This window comes from Anarrhichthys ocellatus, unplaced genomic scaffold (genome assembly GCF_004355925.1).
Source record: "Anarrhichthys ocellatus isolate YVR2014 unplaced genomic scaffold, GSC_Weel_1.0 scaffold27, whole genome shotgun sequence".
Classification (NCBI taxonomy): domain Eukaryota; kingdom Metazoa; phylum Chordata; class Actinopteri; order Perciformes; family Anarhichadidae; genus Anarrhichthys; species Anarrhichthys ocellatus.
In genome coordinates this window covers 5,488,708-5,509,727 of record NW_022280057.1, presented here as the reverse complement: position 1 = coordinate 5,509,727, position 21,020 = coordinate 5,488,708, and the positions used below count along the sequence as shown (strand labels likewise).

Below are 21,020 nucleotides of genomic sequence, written 5' to 3'. Positions count from 1 at the left end.
CCTCTTCTTCTCCTCCCTCCATCTCTCCTTTTCTTTTGTCCAGCTGGGCCTTCTGTCAGCTGAGGCTGTGGCTCTTGTCTCTTTAAAAACAATCCTCTGATTCAGAGTTTTCTCTCAGTAAATCCATGTGGTTGCTTCTCACAGAGGAGTTTTTATGTTCCAGGTCCAAGAACCACGATAGTAAATGTTATTCATAAATAAATCTCACTTTAATCTCATGTATATCTGGTTACTTATTACAGTTTCAAATATGTTTGCATTCCAGGTATGGGTCAAAAGTGCACATTTATCAAAAAGGCAATGGGGTTTCCATGAGCTGTCTACAAATGCATAAAAAACAACTAGGTTTAGTTTCGTCCTCGCCTGCTTCCAAAGCAGCTTAACACCTAAGAGAAAGGACACAGATTCTTTCCTCATCATTATTGTTACTAGCAACGCTATAACTGTCATAAATACTGACATGACACAGAGAATAAAGGTGCTACCTGATGTGGGTCCACGGTCACTTTCATTAAGGCCAAAGAATAAATGCTAAAGAGAAAAACAAAAAGAGGAACAAAAACTAAAGGAACAAAAAGGGGTTTAATCAATAGGTGAAAAGGGGAAAGAGAAAGACAGTCAAGAAGTTAATACAATAACACACGTCATCAGTACAGAAGATGCAAACTCCTTCACATTCTCTCTTGATAACCTTTCTCTTGTCACGTAACACACAGACTCTACCAGCCACAAGAGAAAGCTTCAAAAGATAGAAACAAACAATGTGAATATGTACCTTTTCCTCTATTTCCTTTACTTGTCTCTTTTGCAAGTCAAGCCTGTCCTCCAGCTCTCTAATCCTCTGCAAGGCAAACACAGACGTGGTTAGTGTTGGCCAGATCTCACACAATCTAACAAAAGAAAGAGTTGCTAAACAGATAATAAGACCGGAATCCAACTATTCCCGCATACACTCTAAATACTCTGCCTCCTTCCCATCATGCCTTCTGTCTCCATGGTAGCTGCATTGGGTAAGAATGAGCTGCCATGGCAACCGAAGAGCAGATTTAACAGTGAACAGTGACTCCATCAGTGAGACTTAAAGCCCGAGCAGCTTGTTCACCGACTGCAGGATAACATATTAGTGTTAAATCTTTCATCTAGCTGGAGTATATATATATATATATATATATAAAAGATACAAATTAATTGGCAAACACACACAGACAGACTTGGAATTTTAAAACTAAAAACAGCTTTTTAATTAAATATCATCTGCTCCAAATGTATCTTTGGTGGAGCTGATGCTAAACGCTTCAACCAAACACAGCTTTACCATTCTGTAATAAAAACAAGCAGGTTCAGTCTCAATTACTAGAACATCGAGTCAGCCAGGACATTTAAAGCCCGACTGTGAGGAAACTTTTGGATCAATCTATAAACTGAAACAATATTTAGTTAGTAAGTATATTTCAGGAGTAGCTGATTGTGTTTTAAGTGTTCTATGGTTAGAGATTAGGAAAACCATGTTAGTAAGTTACAGTACAACTGATTCAAATCAAATCTAAGGTGCAGTGGTTGTTGATGTACTGGATGAATCACATATACTGTACGAGCCATGGGGGTAAAACTAATGTGGGGACTGCAGAGTGGAGGGATACGGAAGGAGTGTGTGTGTGTGTGTGTGTGTGTGTGTGTGTGGGAGGGGGGTATTCAGATCACAATGATATACACACACTCACAGACACAAAGTCATTCTGTCTCATCCTGTCACTCTTCTACATATAAACGTACAGATAGGGTTACAGGTTGCACACACAGGGATACTGCATCTTTCTCATAGCACCAGAGGTCTGTGGGGTCAGACGTTTCAGACAGGTACCAGGGGTCAGATTGAGGGAGGGCAGGACTCAGTAATCTGACTTTATTGGTTTTAAGCCTTACCTGCTGGGCCTGCTGTAGGAGCTCCATGCGCTCCTGTAAGATCTGACTGTCATACTGCCGGCTCTGCCGGAGAATCTGACGCCGCAGCTTTTCCACGGCTAGCCTCAGCTCCTCCCTCTGCCTGTCTGTCAGCGACTCGGCCACCGCCTGGCATGCCGGCTGCTCCTGCTGCAGAGCGCTATACAGCGTGGCCTCCAGCTCCTCGATCCTCTGCACAGCCAGCCACACACAGGTACACAAACATACACACACACACACACACACACACACACATGGACGTGCACATGCGCATGCAGAAACACACACAGGCATGCACAGGCACACACATGGAGGCAAGCATACAAACGGATACACATATGCACACAAAAGCACACACACAAATACACCACTGTGACCATGGCAGATATGAGGAACATTGTTCCACTTTATATTAAGGGTTATTTAGGCTCGACCGTCACATGGCAACTTCATTATATCAACAACACAAACCGTGTTTTTATTCTGTCCCCTACAAATGAATTCAAGTTGCCCGACTGTTCCAGCAGAGTTACCATTTTAAACAAAACAAGCTTTCACCAACACAATATAAAGTGGAACCATAAAGACAAACCAAAATAAAACTGACCAGGTCAGATGGTTAGAGTTATATAGAGAGTGACCTAAGTGTTAACTTTTGTTTTCTGGGTGCAGCCTAATTAAGTCAGGAGGGGGAGAATGTTTTAAGATCATTCATGCTAACAAAATCTAACTTCAACTTCACCAGTTGTCTACTTGAAGCAAGTTACACAGGATATTCATGCAGGCATTTCATCTTCACATTTTCTACAATTTTAGAGGACTTTAGACTGGCCTTCTCAGAAGATACAAAGAGCATTAGACCAATAAACAAGAAGCCAAATATCAATTCAGTGCCTAACATTGTTGACAGAATTTAGACTTCAGTGGTAAAAGATGCAGTATCCCAACACAATTTTACCTTTATGGAGGACGTTGCATTCATGAGGTTAAATGGGGTTCCAAATGTTTATGTCATGCTGGAATGACAATGTTGCACCATATGCATCCCTGAATCACTTCATCATGAAGCTTTATTCCTTGTATACAACCTTGGTTAATGTTGTAATCAATATAAATGAGTGCATTTTGTCTATTTGAGAGGCTTTGGTCAACTTATACTGCTCCAGGCTCCGTACCATGTAGGACTGATCCAAGGCCTGCTTCCTGTAGTCCAACTCTTCCTCCAGGAATCCCTTCTGCTTGCTGAAAAGCTCCTGCAACAAGATGTGATCATATTTAACACAGGACACGGTGTCACAAGTGAACAGAGGAGAACAGTACATACTGTAGAATCAGGAACATTTTACATCTGGGTGCTTTTTGACATTACAACAGCACAAAAATAAATAGATTATTCACCTTTTCATTTTCCAGGTCGATCATCTTCTGTGTGAGGGCGGTCTCTGTGCAATCTATCTGCTTCAACCACTGTACAGGGAGGAAAGGCGAGTGATTAATGCGTTCTCAGAAGCTAAAATAGCTGTATTATTATCATCCATGTTTAACTTTACAGTTGACTCGAATGTAGTGGCTGTTTTCAGAATAAATTAAGTATTATGAATACGTGTGTCCACTGGGTGTCAGCAAAAACCCAACATGTCTGAAAGGCCTTTCACTCACCTTTTCACACAGTGAGATCACTGTCCCTGCTTGGATCACCGCTACCTGCTCCTCATTTCTGAGATTCTACAGGAAACACAACAGAAGTTATAAGAGTCTGAAATTCAAGAATACCAGATTTAAAAAAACATCTATCTTATTTCAATCCAACAGTGTGTTTGAACTCACCCCGTTATCCCCCAGGATATCCAGTTTCTTCATCAGCTCAGGAATGATTACATCCTGCAGGTCAAAACCAGACATCATGTTGACTGCGTGTCATCTCAAAGGGAAAATAGTGTGCGTTTGTGTGTTTTATCACCTTGACTCCCTCCTGGCGACAGTAGCTCTGCAGGGCACTGCTGCTGTTCTCAGGGAACGCAGACATGTGAAGATTGAGGGCAGGAGATCTCCGCTCCCTCTCCTAAAGAAAGTACATACCATGTGAATACTCACACACACTCACACACACACACACACACACACACACACACACACACACACATCTAGAAACTTCATGACATCTGCCAGACTACAAGTCCAACTGTAATGTAATAGCTCATCTTAACACTGATGGAGGCGCACTGCGACTGACAGATACTGAATGTAACCGAGTGTGAAAAGGGAGTGAATGAGTGATTTACTTACATGACACTGAAAACATGGTCGGGATCTGCCAAAATGAAACCCATAGATTTAAATGGGAAACCAAACCACAAACAACGAGGGAGTTTGAAAACACATGCTGAAACTCAAAACTGAGAATGTGATCTCAAACAGATGCCACTCCGTCTACATTCAGGCACACCCGACACATAACCGCAATATCAACCGATATGAATGCCTTTCAACCTCTAGATCAGTAACCTAACTTGTTTATTAACCCTAATACTAAAGAATAAAATATTAAAATCTGTAAATTACACTTCACTGTTCATCATTCCTTAACCATCCATGGACATTAGCTGTAATCGTATGGAAAATGTAAACAAAACGTAGGACACACATGCAAAAATGAGAGACAAAATGAACATAGATGGGATTGAATATTGAACTTAAATACATTTTTATTCAATTAAAAATTACATTCATCTTAACACAACATACTCTCATTAAAAAAATATTCCAGTTCAGTGGAGGGGGTGTGCACACAGCTGCCATGCAAAACACAGATGCATGAAGAGGAGGACTGTGTGAGTGCGTCTGTCTGTCTCTCCGTCTGTCTGAGTCACTGTATGTAGGTCTTGCGTCTGGAACTGAGATTGTTGTTGTCGCCTCCAGGTGACAGTTTGACAATGGTACAGTCTCTTACTTCCAGTTCAAGCACCCTGAACTCCAGCAGCTCATTCTGATCCCGGGCATCCTGAACCTCGGCCTGCAGCTTCGACTCCGCCCGCTGCAACACACACATCTACACACACACACACACACACACGCACACACAAACAAACCTTTGTTATAATGGTTTGACAAGGTTTACAAAGCATTATGAACACTAGATAAGGAATGTCCTGTAGATATCATAGTTTAGATAACTAAGAATCATCCCAAATTATCTCATAATAGCATTCAATCTTCTGAAAATGAATTTTACTTTTTTTCTTCAAATTATGGCCAACTCATATTACGGGTTTCAAACCTTTTTGGGATCAACTTTAGTACAATTAATAGAAAATTGTCAAATGCTGACAGCTGGTATTGAATACTTGCCTAAAGAAATGAGTATGGACTAATGCAATCTACCTTCTCGCGAAGTTCCTGGTTGGTCCTGAGCAAGTACTGCTTCTCCTCCACCCACTTTGAATCCTGCCACAACAACCAAACACAACATCAGCAACAAATGACACCGTCAGGAAGAGAAAAGGAAGGGAAGCATCCACAACACCATCAAATATACTTCCAAATGACACATGCAAGTGAGACACAGACAGGAACAGAGTGGCAGTGGCAAAAGTTTATTGATCCAGAGAAATAAAGAGCTCTCTTTAGATGACACGTAAAGGAGCTGCATTCACAGTCATCAAGCGTTGACAGTAACAGGAGGAACAGAAGGCAATCCGAGGGGAAAAACAGCAGAGCAGCAAATCAAATTCACAGATGGATCAAGCCACAGTGGAACAGGCAACATGCAGAAAACGTGCAGTGACAAATAAGAAACTAAGAGTAGTGATATGAGTCATAATAAGTCCAATGTTCCTCATGATAGTCAGTAGGTAATAATTAAGGTGCTAAATGATAAAGTTCTTTTAATCTACTTAGATTGAGAAAATAGTCGTTTTTTTTCTACATGAAAAGGTCTGGCTTAGTTCTCAGACCAAGATGTTTTATGATGACTTCTGTACATCCATCTATTAAGTCTTTAATTAACCTAAGCTGCATGTCTGTGGACTGTGGGAGGAAGCCGGAGAACCCAGACAGAACCCACGCAGAGCATGCAGACTCCACACAGAAGGCCCGTCCAGCCTGTGAATGGAACCCAGGGGGAGTCCTCTTGCTATGAGGCAACGGCACCACATCATCATGCAGCAGCGTTTTCATAATCAGAAAAGGTAAAACATTACTGGTTTAAGATTTTGTATATATGTATTGCATTTTAATTTTTTTTAATCTGACCTGCCGTTTTCAATTTTTTCAGATTCCGATTTTCTTTGTAGGAATTATAATTGATAGTTAAATGTATTATTGAAGAATAATTTCAACTGTCCTTAGGTCACTGTAATCCGTCAAAAAATTGAAATGTTGTCTTTTTACTTTATTGTCATCTATAGTCGTTATTTTACACAATCCAAATGATTAGGATGTAAATGATTGTATTTTTATCTAAAAACTTTTGATTAAAAAAAACATCTGTGCAGTAGTAGTTCTAACTATGTATTATACGATGTTTAGAGCTAGTGTTAGGACGTTAAACCGGTCAAAGCCCTAGTTCCCTCTCCGACATATTTTTTATATATTGCTGTAAAAACATCTCCTTCAAACAGCATTATTTATGCATGTTTCTCACCGAAAACTAAATTTCACAAAATTATATTTGAATACATCATGATAGCGTTTGAATTTACCTTCGCCTAATACTCATTTTTACTGAAGTGCTGGAACGCATCATAATGCAACCAAATGCAACCTCCGTTAACATTAGCTGGGTTGCTGTTGCTCCACGGCTTATTTTGGACTTGCAGTTGTGCAGTTGTGCCAATTTGTGAGCTTTTTCATTCACGTTGAAGAACGTCCACACTGACACATGGCCGATCAGCTGAAAACCGGACGCTAACAATCGGCAGCCGATCGATTGGTGCATCACTACCAGTGTATCAATGTCTTCATAGCTGACAGGAACCAGAGTGGTTTAAGCCTCCTCTCAGGGCTCATCATCATTGAAAGGCCCCATAATAAGAAACAGCACCAACAAGGAGGGACAGACTGTGCGGAAGAACATGCGGAAGTGACATCAGAGGATTCTGCGGCAGACCCGGTCAGCATAGCGCCCGACCAGGAGCAGAGCAGCCAGACAGACATGCAGGAGGGCCAGCGAGCTCCTGTCACCATCCCCCGTCTTTGTTACCTGCCCCCTCTCGGCCAGGGCCTTCTCCAGGTCGACCATCTTGGCCTGGCAGCTGCAGAGCTCAATCTGCATCTGCTCACGTGTCTGTGGAGGGAGAGATCAGCAATCAGGGAAGATGCAACTTTACATTCCTAAAAACATATACTTTAATAATTTACAGTATATTCACTTCCTGATGTCCAAAGTACGTATAGTTTTTTTGCAAAGGAAAGAAAGACATTTGTTGTTGGATCATGGCTAAACGGTGCAGAGTGATAAATGTGGCAGTACAAACCCTGGCCTCCCTCTCAGCATCCAGACAGCCCCCTGTCTGCTCTTGGAGAAGAGCATAGGCCCGCTGGAGAGCCTGGTACTCTCTGGTCAACTGACGGAAACGAAGCTCAGACTCTTCACGGCAAAAGGTCTTTATGCAAGGAAAATATAAATTAAAGATATTAAATGATATATTAAAAAGAGACAGGGTCAAACAAACACACAAGCCTTTACCAAAACAAAATATAAGCCCATCAGTTATCCTCAGGTACTACACTCAGCACGCTGGAGCCCCCCAAAGTTGAGTGCAGAGCCCACTGCTGTACTCCTTATACACATCAGACTGTTTGGCCAAACACAGGTCCAACACCACAATAAAGTTGGCTGATGATGACACAGTCGTGGTGGGCCAGATCTCAAATGAAGACGAGGCGGTATATCTGGAGGAGGGGGCTATCTAACCCCCCCTTTCCAGACATCAGTAAAACCAAAGAGCTGATTGTGGACCGTGCTGGGCAGCGTCAAAGGTCTTACATGCCACTGGAAATCAACAGGACTCCAGTTTGACCAGCTTCAAGTACCCTGGGGTGCATATTATCGAGGACTATAAATGGACGACCCTTTAACTTTAAACTATGTTTACTATTTTGTATACGTTTACTATTTTGTATATTTAGCTCATTCTGGTACATTTTTTACAGGTGTTTTGTTTACTTAGCTATTTATAATTTCTTCTACTTGTACAACATTTCACTTTAAGTAACTTACTTGCATGTGTCAATATGTGACAAATATAATCTCTTGAATCTTATATCTCAATATTTATGCAGATACATCTTTCAGTTGTTAGAACTGTAGAATATAGTTTAAATTCTTTCAATGTAGACGGAGGATTTCCGTACCTCTTCCAAATCCTCCTCTGGAGTTGCAGGCGTGCGGTCAGTGAGGTCAGTGTTGTAGGAGGTCAGAGAGGAGGTCTCAGAGTCTATCGACTCCTCGTCAAATCCAAAATATGTCTCCACAACATGCCTCTGCAAAAAGGAAGAAGGGAAAACAGAGAATAAGCACATTGTTAAATAAAACCCATACATTTTGTTTGAATTCAATAAAGCTAGTAAATCCACCACACGTCTACCTCCGTTTAAGAAAAAAAAGAAAGCTTCATTGTTTTGCTTATTCACCAACATTTTGTCTATAACTTGTGAAAACAAGGCAAAGTAAATCTGATCAGATCAGGTTTGTTTCTATCAACGTTTTCAAAGCCCACCGAGTCCTTACCATCATGTTTATAAGTCATCTCCTGGCAACCAGAGAAGTACAGGCAGACGAGGGCACAGAGGCAAATAAAGGTCGAGAAGTAGAGGATGAGTAGGATGTACTCTGTCATGTTGCTACTAAACACCAACACAAACCGATAAAGAATATCCCCAAAATAAGTCTATCGTATCTCGGGCTGTACCAGCTGATATGTACAGAGCTCCGGGGCCTTTAGTAACGTCCAGAAAGCGCAATTGCTTTCCGTTGCACTCCCACACAGAGTGAAAAAAAAGACAACAAAGCTTCTGTTTACAATCAAAGTACTCCTACAGAAAAAACTAAACGCCAGCTTCTGCTTTTTGTCTCCAAGCTCTAGTATGCAGTCCAATAAAACAAAAGCCGCTCTGCCAAACCTGTATCCACCTCGCCAAGGTGACAAACTAGTTCTAGCAGGAGAGGTGGGAGAAAACAACTGACATGCATCAACAAACTCCTCCTAGCAACATCATAGAAAATGTCCCCTGGTGTTTTAGTCCAAACATGCATACACCCAATTAGTTACCAGAATCCCTTTTCTCTCTTTATTCACACACAGGGAAGCACAGATAGAAAGACACAAACTGTTGCACACAAGTTAAGTTAAACATGGTCGTATAATAACACTAAATACATTAAATTAAATAAAGCAACAACGAAAATAAACAAATAATTGTCCTCTAGCTATGGTGGTTGGTTCATGCAGGAGCTGCATGTGTGCTCAGCGTGATGCTCCCACCTGTGAGGGATACTGTCATCACTGCCTCCTGAGCCCAATTAAACTCAAACAGGCTCAGAGACAGACACACACACACACACACACACACTCAGATCAGTCAACCTCAGATAAGGTAGTTGCTTAGTTATGCACCACTGGCCATTTGAAAACACTTACTTTAGACAGTTTGAGAGGTTTCCTCCGGTTCTTTTTGCCCATCACCAATCGGTCACGTTCCTGAAGGCAAACACACAGTCGATCAGCCTCACGTCTGAGCTTTAGACGCGGTGAGCTGCATCGGCTTCACACGGCTCCATCAAAACAACAACCGGCATCACAATATAGTACGTCATGCAGCAGTGTCTGCAAACAAGAAAATGAAAATCAAACTGTACTGATAATTGAGATGAAGTGGTAACGGTGGACAGTAAACAATATTATCATAAGAATAAAGCATGGAGGTCGATTCCCTTGTGATGAGTCGGGCTGTGATGAAGGTTCAGAAAATAGTGTTGGAAGATGAATAAATGAGACGTTCTCTGCTAATTAGAGATTGTGTTGAAATCTTCGGACACCAATAAGACATTGCACCAAACAACTGCCTCTTCTGAAAATATATAACCTATTCCTTTAATCCACAGGGATCCAAAAGGCACAGAGGAAGAAATGATGGGCTAGTGCTGGTAGTCCCTGGTGAGCCAAAATGTCTTATGGAGATAAACTCACAACACAGATTCAGATTATCTGACAGCCTCTACCGACCAGTCCTCTCCCATAATACGACAATCTTTGATTCTTTTCCAGAAAATCTTCCAGGTTATATGTTAAAAGCAGCAAAACGTGACACACATTAAAGTCAATTAGAATTTGGATTGATTTCTTCACAAAATATAATGTGGTTTGAGTCAAATCCGGACCTGCGTGAGCTCGTCAATGATGCCACATTGCTCCGAAACCTGCAGCTTTAGGAACTCCACTTCCTGTTCCTCGTGGGCATGGCTCAAGTCTGTCAGGGAGCTTGGCCGCCTCAGCTGCGACTGAATGGATTGTTGCTGTGGGGGGGGGCCGAGAGGAGGTGGCTTTTTCCTTCTGAAGGAGAGAGACAGAGAGAGAGAGGCGTCACGTAATGATTGTTGAGAGAATTATTTCATGCTTCTCCTCAAATAGCTAGCTAGTAGAGGGCTCGCTGCCTTTTTGGTGACAGAGAGAAGAGGAAACCAACCGAGGGTAGTGGTAGTAAAAGATATTCTGAATGCATCTCACCATCTCGGCGTTGTCTCGGCTCAGGTTCTTCAGTTTCTCCTCCATGCGTTGCAGCGTTTGCATGAGGTCGTCATTCTTCTTGGACAGACGCTTGTTCTTCTCAAACATGGGCTTCATCTGGCTCTCGGCCTCTCGCACCCGCTTCAACTGGACACAGGAAGGAAACGGGGAGGGGAAACAATGCAATCTTAAGTCTTTTAGTGACAAGGAATTTACAGTTTGAGCAGGAGAGGCAAGATGAAGGCTGGAGGGCTTAGAAAATATGTTTTAAACACACATTTCACAGGCATGTATGTTTATTTATGTGTGTATTTCTGTACTCTTAGTGTAACAATGTGTGTCCTATAATCACTGCATGTATTTACGTCCGTGTGTGTGTGTGTTTATTTGCATCTCTATAATCACTGAATACGTGTTCTTCTGTGTGCGTTAGTGTTTCTCACTAGTTCATTCCTCTCGTCGGCCAGCAGCGCATTCCTGTCCTCCAATTTCCTGATGACCGAGTGGAGCTCCGCAATCTTCAGCTGGAACCTCCTCATGTCCCGCTCCTCCACCTCCTGTGGAGCAAGGGGGAGAGGAGAGGAGGATGAAAACTAAAAAAGGGAGTACATGCAGGCAGGCAGGCAGGTAGGTAATTGAGGGGGATGGGAAAGAGGAGGTGATGTGATGAAGGATGAGATGCCATTTCACTGTGAAACTGTGGACCTGTGTGTGCAGTATACACAATATACACAGTATACTGTATATACATTGGGCCCTGCCATAAAGAATGTTTTAAAGCCCAATTAAAGGTTAAATCAAGGTCTAAACAATTATACTTTTTTTCTATGATGAAAATAATATCTAAATCACCAGTAAAAGAAAAAAGCCTTCAAAAATTCATGTTCGTCTAATACTGTGACATAACTTTAATTCCTGTAATTTGGTCTCATGTGCACATTTGAGAATGACATGCACATGTATGTGTATACCTGGTTGTTGAGCAGGTCCGAGTTGTCCCCCAGCCCAGGCACCAGCTCTCTCTTTGGGCTGCCGTGGTTGTGCCTCTCAGCCTCTCGTACGTGACCCAGCTGCTCGTCCAGAGCGTCCTTCTGAAGCTGAAGCTTCTGGGCGTAGCCGGCCTGCAGCCCCAGCTCCCTCTCCAGGGCAGACATCACCCGGTCCTTCGACTTCAACTCATCCATCTATCAGAGGGATGGATAGACAGGCGGTTTCCCATTGAATCCCAGTTACAGCATTACTGGAATAAGGTGTATTATATAGTGCACATATTTCTGAGATCATGTTGGTGGAAATACGATGAAAAATGTTTCTGAAATTCAGCAAAAATTGTGTCTGGTTTATATGAAGTACATTGTTCTTCTGTTTTATTTATGTGCAAACAATTAGGTTTAGCATGAAACAACTTTCAACCTGAAGTCCCACACTGGCTACACCTTTAGTCTAACCAGATGCATGCTCCGTTGGCCGTGAACAGATTAAGAGAGCGACAGTGTTTTAACTTTTAATATATAGTGCTCCAGCTGTGATTCATTTATGAAGCTTTGCTCTTGCTGTGTGTTCACACAACTTCTTCTGACAAATGTTCCCTCTACTTCCCTCTGTATTTTGTTCTTTAACGCTGTTTTTTCCTGCACTGCCTGGTCTCCCTCAATGAGCCATGCTTTACTATTTTACTACTCTGATTCCAAATATTATTAAGTCTCCTTGCTCAAACATTCCTTTATAAACAGTAGTACATGATGTAGTCACACTGTATGTAATGGGGTTAATGAGTAACTGCAGCAGGTATACAGAGTTCTATTTTTGCAGATAAGAACCACATGTTGAGATAGACCAGTAAATGGAATGACACTTGTGAGCGTTTGCCTGGTTTCCTTATTTGGCCAGACCACTGGTAATATAAGCACACCCACACAGCCCTGATGAGAGAGATCAGCTCACATGGGTGTGATTGATTGTTGCTTATTTGGTCATGTATATTAAAAATGATTGAGCAATATTACACAGGCTGTAAATATAAAAATGTGAATCAACCTACGAAGGTAAATAAAGGTCAAATAGACTAAATCATTTCTAATAAATGTAAATGTTATATGCTATTAAAGAATCACCAGCAGGTATACTGTCAACTGTGTCTGAAGGCAATATTTGAATATATTATCCTTCATCGAAAGAGTTAGCTAGTGGCCTTGTCCATTAAAGATAAGACATACTGTATGCAGTGTCTCTAATGTGTGTCGTCCCAGCAGCATGAGGCCTCACCAGTCGGCGGATGTCTCTCTCACAATCACGTTTGATGCGATGCACCTCATCCTGGTGCTGCTGGTAGGCTGTGCGGAGATCTGCTGCTTTGGCTTTATCGGCCTGCAGAGCATTTGCATGCGCCTCTTCAGCTTGCTTCCTGGCTGTCTTTTGCTCCTGGATCTAAAAAAAAAACAAAAAAACATAAGACGATAATATTAATACACACAAAACCAAAACAACAAAGAGAGTGACACTCACATGTATAAACACACGTCCTATCCCATTAGACAGTTGTAATGATAGATGTCCTGTTTGTCTGGAAAGGCTGCATCGAAAACAATAGCTTGGCAACAGGCTTTTCCACACGGTTTCCTGTTTTTCAGCAGCAGAGTCACAAAAGTTGACACAGTCCCACATCAACAAACACACACACAAAATACACATGCCAACAAAAAAAATCTCTTATATATACAATGCCCTCAGAAAATATCCAATCTGCAAAACTCATTCTATAATTTTGTGAGAACAAAACAAACAAACAAACCACAGAAGTGGACCGAGCTCTAGTTTATTAGAAGCAGAGCATACTAGATACGGTTTGACAGCAGAATTACAGTTAATACTTACCACGTTCATATTAGTCCACAATCTCTATTGAAAACATAATTAATACTGCATTACCGTCCCCTATACATGCTATAACCTACCTCCTGCTGTAGCTTTATCCTCTCCCCATCAAAAGCTCTCCTGGCCTCCTCCCGAGCCTCTCCGAGTAGGGCGTTTTTGAGCTTGTCGGCTGCGCCGTCTCTCAGAGCGTTCACGAGACCCTGGAGCCTCTGCGCCTCGACATCCTTGATCTTGATGGCCCGGGCCAGCTCCACTTCATGCTGCCGAGCGAGGGTCTCGCGGGCGGCCGCTATCTCGCGTAGCTTTTCTTCGTGGAGTTTGGCGCGCAGGTCAGTGAGTGCTACAGCATGTTTGTGCTGCTCAAGCTCCCGAGCCTGCCGCTGCTCCTGGAGCCGCTCACGGAGCTTACATACCTGGAGAGAGTGGGACGTTTTGCCATTAAAGTTGCATTGGAATTCAATCAAGCAGCCAGTGTGTTCATCCATTTGCCTCCAGACCAAGTGCTGGCAGTCTAAAACAAAACGGATGTTTATCCCTAAACAGGGAGCAATAGACACATAGAGAACAGTTATCGTTTTAGCTGAAATTAATGTTAATTCAAAAAGATTTTTGCTTGCCACATGCCCTCTTGCAGATGTTTTTTTATGCACAGTGCAAACGTTTAAAGCATGGCCCAGTAAGAGCTGACTCCAGGTCCTGTTACTGCTAAGTACAACCATGACGGATGCAGAGAAGGGAACAGAGGCCACAAAGAGGTGGTTTGTGTGTCAATCAGATGATGCAAGGAGAGGCAAACCGCCCAGACAGCTTTTCCAAGACTATGTACAGTGTTAGACTGCACATAGTCAGGCCTAACAGCCACTGAATAACTATCATGCTGGTTGGCCATGTGGTGTACGCTCCTCCTCACCTTGCCCCGCTCTTGCTGCAGCTCAATCTGGGTGTCCAGGACTTTGCTCCTCAGTTCCTCGTTGGTGGCCTGCACCGAGTCGGTCATCACCTCCGATTTGTCCGGCTTCCTGCCCTTCTTAAGGGGCGGAGCCGCAGAGGGCATGGTTGAGGACATCGCAGTACGGCCGCCCAATCAGGACGGACATAGAATCCAAGGTGTGGCGAAAAAAAGGAGGAGAGAGTCAATCGCTGCTCCACCTCCGTGCGAGGCCCTGCATCATCATCATCATCATCATCATCGTATCGTTGTCAGCTCTACATCATTGCTGGAGGTTGCTGAGAGTTTCTGTTTGAGAGAGAGAGAGAGAGAGAGAGAGAGAGAGAGAGAGAGAGAGAGAGAGAGAGAGACAGAGAGAGAGAGTCAGTGTTAAAAACTGGGTTACACCAAACTACTCTGCACAGTGCACTGGACACAAGCCACATGACGCACTACAGCCAGGGGAAAACAGACTATTTTTGGGACTAACATTTACACTCTCCTCTGTAATATACACATGTGGCGTGGGCCATTTATTATCACCTTATCCCAGACCCTGGACTGTACTTAAGCGCCTCAGTGCATGAAAATGTGTCTGATGGTCTCTGGCCTGTCACATCTCCCTAACACTTCTCTAGACTAATAAATGAAATAATTAACCTTGATGATTCCTTTTCTAGAGATCCTGCAGTCTGTTCTGTACCTGCTCACATATTATACAGAATAAAGAGCCGTCGTGTCACTGTAGTCCACTTAGAAATAAATTACTGTTTCAAATAGATAAGCGATTGATTTTCTCTTGAATCTTTGGACCAGGTGAATGTAGAGCGCATTTGCCTCGATTACTCTCGTTTGATCCTTCCACTTCCTCCATCAGTGCAATATAATTGCAAGATTTGTCTCTAATGGTTCTAATCATACAGGATTCACTGCAGAGAGCATTATTTATCTCGTTATAAGAGCCTCTCAAATTACAGCTAAACAAGAGAATGTTCACAATTATTTGATTTTCAAAAGAGTTGCAACCAATAAGGTTATCACTGACAAAACAAGGCAAATACATAAGGATTTATGATGACTAGTTTTCTCTCTACTCCTCATCTCTTTCCCCACTGACTACTGTTGTGTGATCCGGTGTATTTTGGGCGTATTTCATTATGAATGACACACATTCCCTGAGGTAAACGTAGACTCCTTTAATCTCTCCCTGGAATGAATTGTGACCCAGTAACCTTCCACTTCTTTCTGCTGACTATTAAATGAATAATGCAGCGATAAGGCAGCTAAAGCATTAAGACTGCATGCGCCTCCATCTTTAACCACACACACTCACACACACACACACACACACACACACACATGTTACCAAACATTCATACAACATACACAGATGGCAGCAATAGTTACCAAGGCAACCCTTGCTCTCAAAAACTCTACTCCGCTCAAAGGATGACGGGAAGGAGTGTCACGGTGGATTTGAAACAAACAGAGGTACAAACAACGGCGTCGTATAAGGGCTGAAAAAACACATGTACACACACACACATATGATTTTGTTATCTGGTTCAATCTCTGAGGTTCACTGAGAGACAGAAATGCAGTGATGCTTGAGGAAGCTTTCTTCCACATGGATTCTTACAGAGCACACACAGTCCGACATTGGAAACCCATGGGGATGGATGGGGGGGGTGAGCGACAGGACGGAGGAGGATTAAGCCTACAGGAGAGGAAAGAGCAGGAGCAAAGTGAAACCTCTACCAGAGAGGGGAACCAACCTTCCACCATCTCCCCCCCCTCTCCTCTTACATCCCTCCACCCCCAATTGCTGGAATAGTGATGGTTACTGAGCCGGGGCAATCAGTGATCTCGCTCTCATTCACAGAGACAGAAAGAGAGAGAGAGAGAGATACAGAGAGAGACAGAGAGAGAGAGAGAGACAGAGAGAGACAGAGAGAGAGAGAGAGAGAGACAGAAACAGAGAGAGAGACCATTCACACACAGAAAGCACTGACACAAGCACACACTCTCTCACACAGAACAACTAGAGACGGATACAGCTTTACATCTATGCACACAAAAGCTCTCTACACTTATTCTCATCACTAACAAACATGTCTTTATTTACAGGACATCAATAGACTTGACTCACATGTGTAGTGGTATTTGCACACGTAATTTACAAGGACAGAGAATTGTTGTCCGTCCACATTCCACCCTGATACTGCTTTAAGCATGTTGAAGCATGTTGAAGCATGTTGAAGCATGTTGAAGCATGTTGAAGCATGTTGAAGCATGCCTGTGCCACCATCAGAGAGCAAGTGTACCCACACTAAGATGGCATAGTGGATGGTTTCACTGTTTTTTCTTCATCTTCAACTCTTTATCAATAACTTATAGAACATCTTTCACTTGATACGAGTCCAGATATGCCGTCAACCACACACAGTTCCCACAAAGTGCTCTGGAGCCACATGTTTCCAAGCTGGCAGCCAGAACCAAACTCTGAGAGTTTATAGGGGAAACTGGGACATTTTATAGATCCAAACACCTTTAATGTTAGTTCAGGAAAGCCAGTACAGCTCACGTACCTTAAACTACCTCATGTACGCCAACACATGAACAGCTTATATCGCACTAGAAAACGCAAATGTTTCAGAAAAACCTTTCAACCGATAAGACTGATGGCCCAGATCAAAGAGTCACCATCGACCCTGCTATCACCCACATATAGCTGATGTGATCCAATGTTCATAACTGCAGAAAATGATTATGGCTCATCAGTTCAATCACAAGTCATTTTGTGCAAAAAGTAAAACTGAAAAAAGAAAAAAAGTGCCGCTAAATGCAGTGAATGGAGCATTGAAACAATCAGCTTAAACAATGGCGCTACATCAGTCGATGGTGAGTGCAAGAAAGAAGTGATGAAGAAACTCTGCAGCTGAGGAGTTTCACAATCAAGCAAATTGCAGCTTGAGAATGAGACTCCAAAAAAAGTCTGCAACAAAATGCGTCGATCAGCATCAATACAGGAGCGTAAGAATATTAGTTGAAGCTCTGCATGATCAAGGTTTTATCCTGGTACCCGGCTAGGACGTTGGAATCTTGATCCCCTTACAACTGGCTGAACAAAGAGTGACAAACATATACTGTAGTTTCAGGAAATCCCTGTTCTCGCTGTAAAACGACGCGCCTGTGGTGTAACAGGGTTACAGCAGTACACAGGAAGATTTAGATTTCGGAAGAAATTGCAGAGAGATGTGCAATTGCAATAAATGAGTGATTGCTGAAGGATGTCACCGTGATGAATAAACATGCATATTGGGATTAGATTTAAACTTCCATAAAAGGCATGATGTAGGAGATATTTGTCCCTAACTGGCTACAAAAAAATAATTAGTAAAAACCTACAATTCTTTTTCGTAAACACATTTAATGTAGAATTAAATGAGTGATTGTATTACACGTCTGTGTTGTAAAAAGAATATGTAATAATGCACTTTAAGGCTTTGTTCTTTAGCAGAGGTTATTAACAGGGTATTTACATAAGTATTGTATATATAAGTTGTTTTATATAAAGTAAAAGCTGTTGGGTACACAGACGTCTTTGCAATGAACACAAGTTTATTACACACACAGATGGACCTCCTCGAAGCTAGACAGACCACACACACACACACACACACACACACTCCCATAGTGTCAAACATGAACTACTTCAGTGAGACATAGAGGCCCAATAAATAGATAAAAGAGCTGCAAATGGGAGCTGAAACAAAGACTCATTGCTTCTCAATCTAGGTAACAAAATCAACAGTGAGGGTGTGGACAGACTGAGATATATATACTCCTGTTTATACGGCACATTGGTTACAATGCCTCATAGGCTCATACGTACATATAGACACATACATTCTCATTGTAGTCATATTAGCATCAGCAGAAGGTAGACTGTCAGAACACTCCAGACACACACACACACACACACACACACACACAGCAGTCTAGTGATACTCCAAAGACACTGTAAAGATCCCACTGAGAGGCTGAGCAGCCAAGTGCAGCACTAGTGGAGCATATGATCTACCAAACTAGACTATGCCAGCAGAATGACTACAAGTTATTGACCCTGATGACTAGTCAACCCAGACATATCATATGTGCACGTATGCGTTTGCATGCATGGGTGCATCTATGTGTAGGTTAGCAGTAATAGCCTCTCTCCCCTCAGGAACACATGATAGTGCAGTCAGTAATGTGATTAACCTCTCTCTCTCATTCTCTCTCTCTCTCTCGTTCTAACTACACAGCGAGCACATTAATCAGTACTGGCTGGTGACTAATCCCTGGTTTACACAAACATTAATACACAGCACAGACATTTACCCATCTGTACCACTCTTTGCATAAAGAATACCCTCATATGTCTGTAAGACATGAAGAAGTAAGATGTGGGCATAGCTCACAGGGATTAACCTGGTAGCAGCCCCTTACTCACAGCACCACACAGGAAAGCATGTGTGGAAGGTAAGATTATGAATGAGGAATAAGTGGGATGAATTAAATTAGGGAGAGGAATGTGGATTATAAGGCAGGGGTAAACAGGACTCCTGTGAATGTCGGCATTCACTGATGTTATACCTCTAGAGTAGGGAAGTCGGGTGAAGAACATGAAACCATCATAAATAGACAGTAAGCCCATCGTCCTGTCACAATAATAAGCATAGATGTGTTCCAGTGCCTGCATGAGAGCTATACCCCTTACTTAAAAAAAGACACATACTTAGCACATGCATGCATCTGGGTTTTAACAGGCTGATAAAACAGAAGTGAGTGTGCAACACATGTTGTCTGTCCACTGGGGCGGATTTACGAGCCTCAGGAGCAGAGCTGTTATGACAGACAGAGTCCATGCACGGCAGAGGACTGGTGTGGTATAAGGGGACATGGTGGAGATGTTGGGGATGGTTTAATGCCAAGTGGCCCGCTCTCTAATGAGCTGTCAAATGGGTGATTAGTAGGGTAGGGTCTACACAGCGTCTACACTGCTGACAGCCTGCCTTGTCCGGCTTGCCAACCACACCCCACGGAGACATGCAGGGGGGCTGCAGCTGCAGCAGCATCCTCCAGAGTCCGAGGTCGGATGTCCGCGCACTCAGCAACTCTGTAACGTGTTGATGTTTCCGTGTGTGTGAACCGACTGTCATGTAGCATTTCCACCGTGCTGCTCCCGGTGTGACGACAGACTATAATGTGATCCACCGGGGAGGGGGGCTAGCTGGTAAGAGTCGGCCAGGGACCAGAGATGTCCCACAGGTTCACGATGCAGACAAAAATGTGGGTCGATATGAGGCTTGGCAGTCAACGTTACTGTCGGTAGACCCACAGCTCTCAGACATGATGTCGGTGGGTCTCCGTTAGCAGATGCAACGCGGATGTCGGATACATGTCACAGCAGCTAACACCCTGTCAGAGTCTACGTGAAGTTATCTGTGATTACAGACCGAGCAAAACTTACCTGAAATGGAGGTCTGGTGGTTCACAAGTGGCCCGATGTTGAAGCGTCGCTGCCTGACGTTAATTCGCTTTACATCCAGGAAGAGAGGCTGGATGAATTAACTCGCCTCCAGCTCGTGAAAAGATGCAGGGCTCGGCTAACTGCTAACAGCGACCGGTAACAACTTTATTCGTCGGATATTACACACATTTTCCAGCAGCGAGCAGTGGACTGAAGTTGTATTTCCACCACTGATATTATCCTCTAGCTACAAACTGGATTCAAGCTTCAGGCTTCTCCTCCTCTCGCGCCGCACGTTGACATTTCCCTCCACGCCCGCCCACACCCACACACACACACACACACACACAGACACTTGAGTGCACGCGCGACGTCATCCGTTCCTATACATTTCAAACACACGAGTATAAAAATAAATAAATAAATAAAACTGTTTCGTTGCCCCGTGTGTCGACGTGAACATGGGGAGGGGGGGGAAACGCCGGGCGGGCGTCGCCGGTAGCGTGATAGAAGCGCGACACCTGACTGCGTGTTCAAGAATGACACCGCGCGCGGTTAATGCGTGGACACGCAGCCAGTGCGGGAGAAACGTGCGTCGTCAGGGCGTCACGGTGGTATAGAGCATACAGACCATGTATGTTACTATAGATGGTACAAACACACCAACACAAGAAGACAGAATTAACAAAGGATGGAAAAAAATGATTTGTCAATACAATATTTTGCTGTTTAAAAAAGAAACTTAACATTATATTCTTGAGATACCCACTGAAACAAAGTATTACCTTGTAAGGCTAAAGTTGCCAATAACAGCTTAGTCTTATATCTTTCCTTTCTATCTGCAAGGGTTTGTTTTACTTTTTGGTCATATTTAAACATCTTTCATTTCATGAATTCATGTTCTTTAATATTGTATCTTATTGTGTATATATATACCTGTTTAAAATGTTATTAACACAATTGTATCTTGGCTCTGTAACCTACACTTGCTGTACATGAGATGATGATGATGATGTTGATGATGATAGCCATTACA

The 21,020-nt window shown here is 42.8% G+C and overlaps 1 protein-coding gene across 1 annotated transcript; it reads right to left on the bottom strand.

Moving 5' to 3' along the window:
- Window positions 1-296: 296 nt before the first annotated feature.
- jakmip1 (janus kinase and microtubule interacting protein 1) lies at window positions 297-20,468 on the bottom strand. The gene is made up of 23 exons (XM_031862923.1): window positions 19,985-20,468; window positions 14,452-14,778; window positions 13,622-13,954; window positions 12,933-13,094; window positions 11,639-11,851; window positions 11,111-11,224; window positions 10,668-10,814; window positions 10,322-10,456; window positions 9,582-9,641; window positions 8,296-8,424; window positions 7,416-7,544; window positions 7,142-7,225; window positions 5,323-5,385; window positions 4,892-4,990; window positions 3,902-4,003; window positions 3,769-3,822; window positions 3,601-3,666; window positions 3,340-3,408; window positions 3,117-3,194; window positions 1,924-2,133; window positions 776-841; window positions 486-562; window positions 297-386 (listed from the first exon to the last, which is right to left on the bottom strand). The coding sequence occupies exons 2-22, from the start codon at window positions 14,605-14,607 to the stop codon at window positions 512-514; spliced, it is 2,520 nt and encodes an 839-aa protein (XP_031718783.1). The 5' UTR covers window positions 14,608-14,778; window positions 19,985-20,468; the 3' UTR covers window positions 297-386; window positions 486-511.
- Window positions 20,469-21,020: the final 552 nt, after the last annotated feature.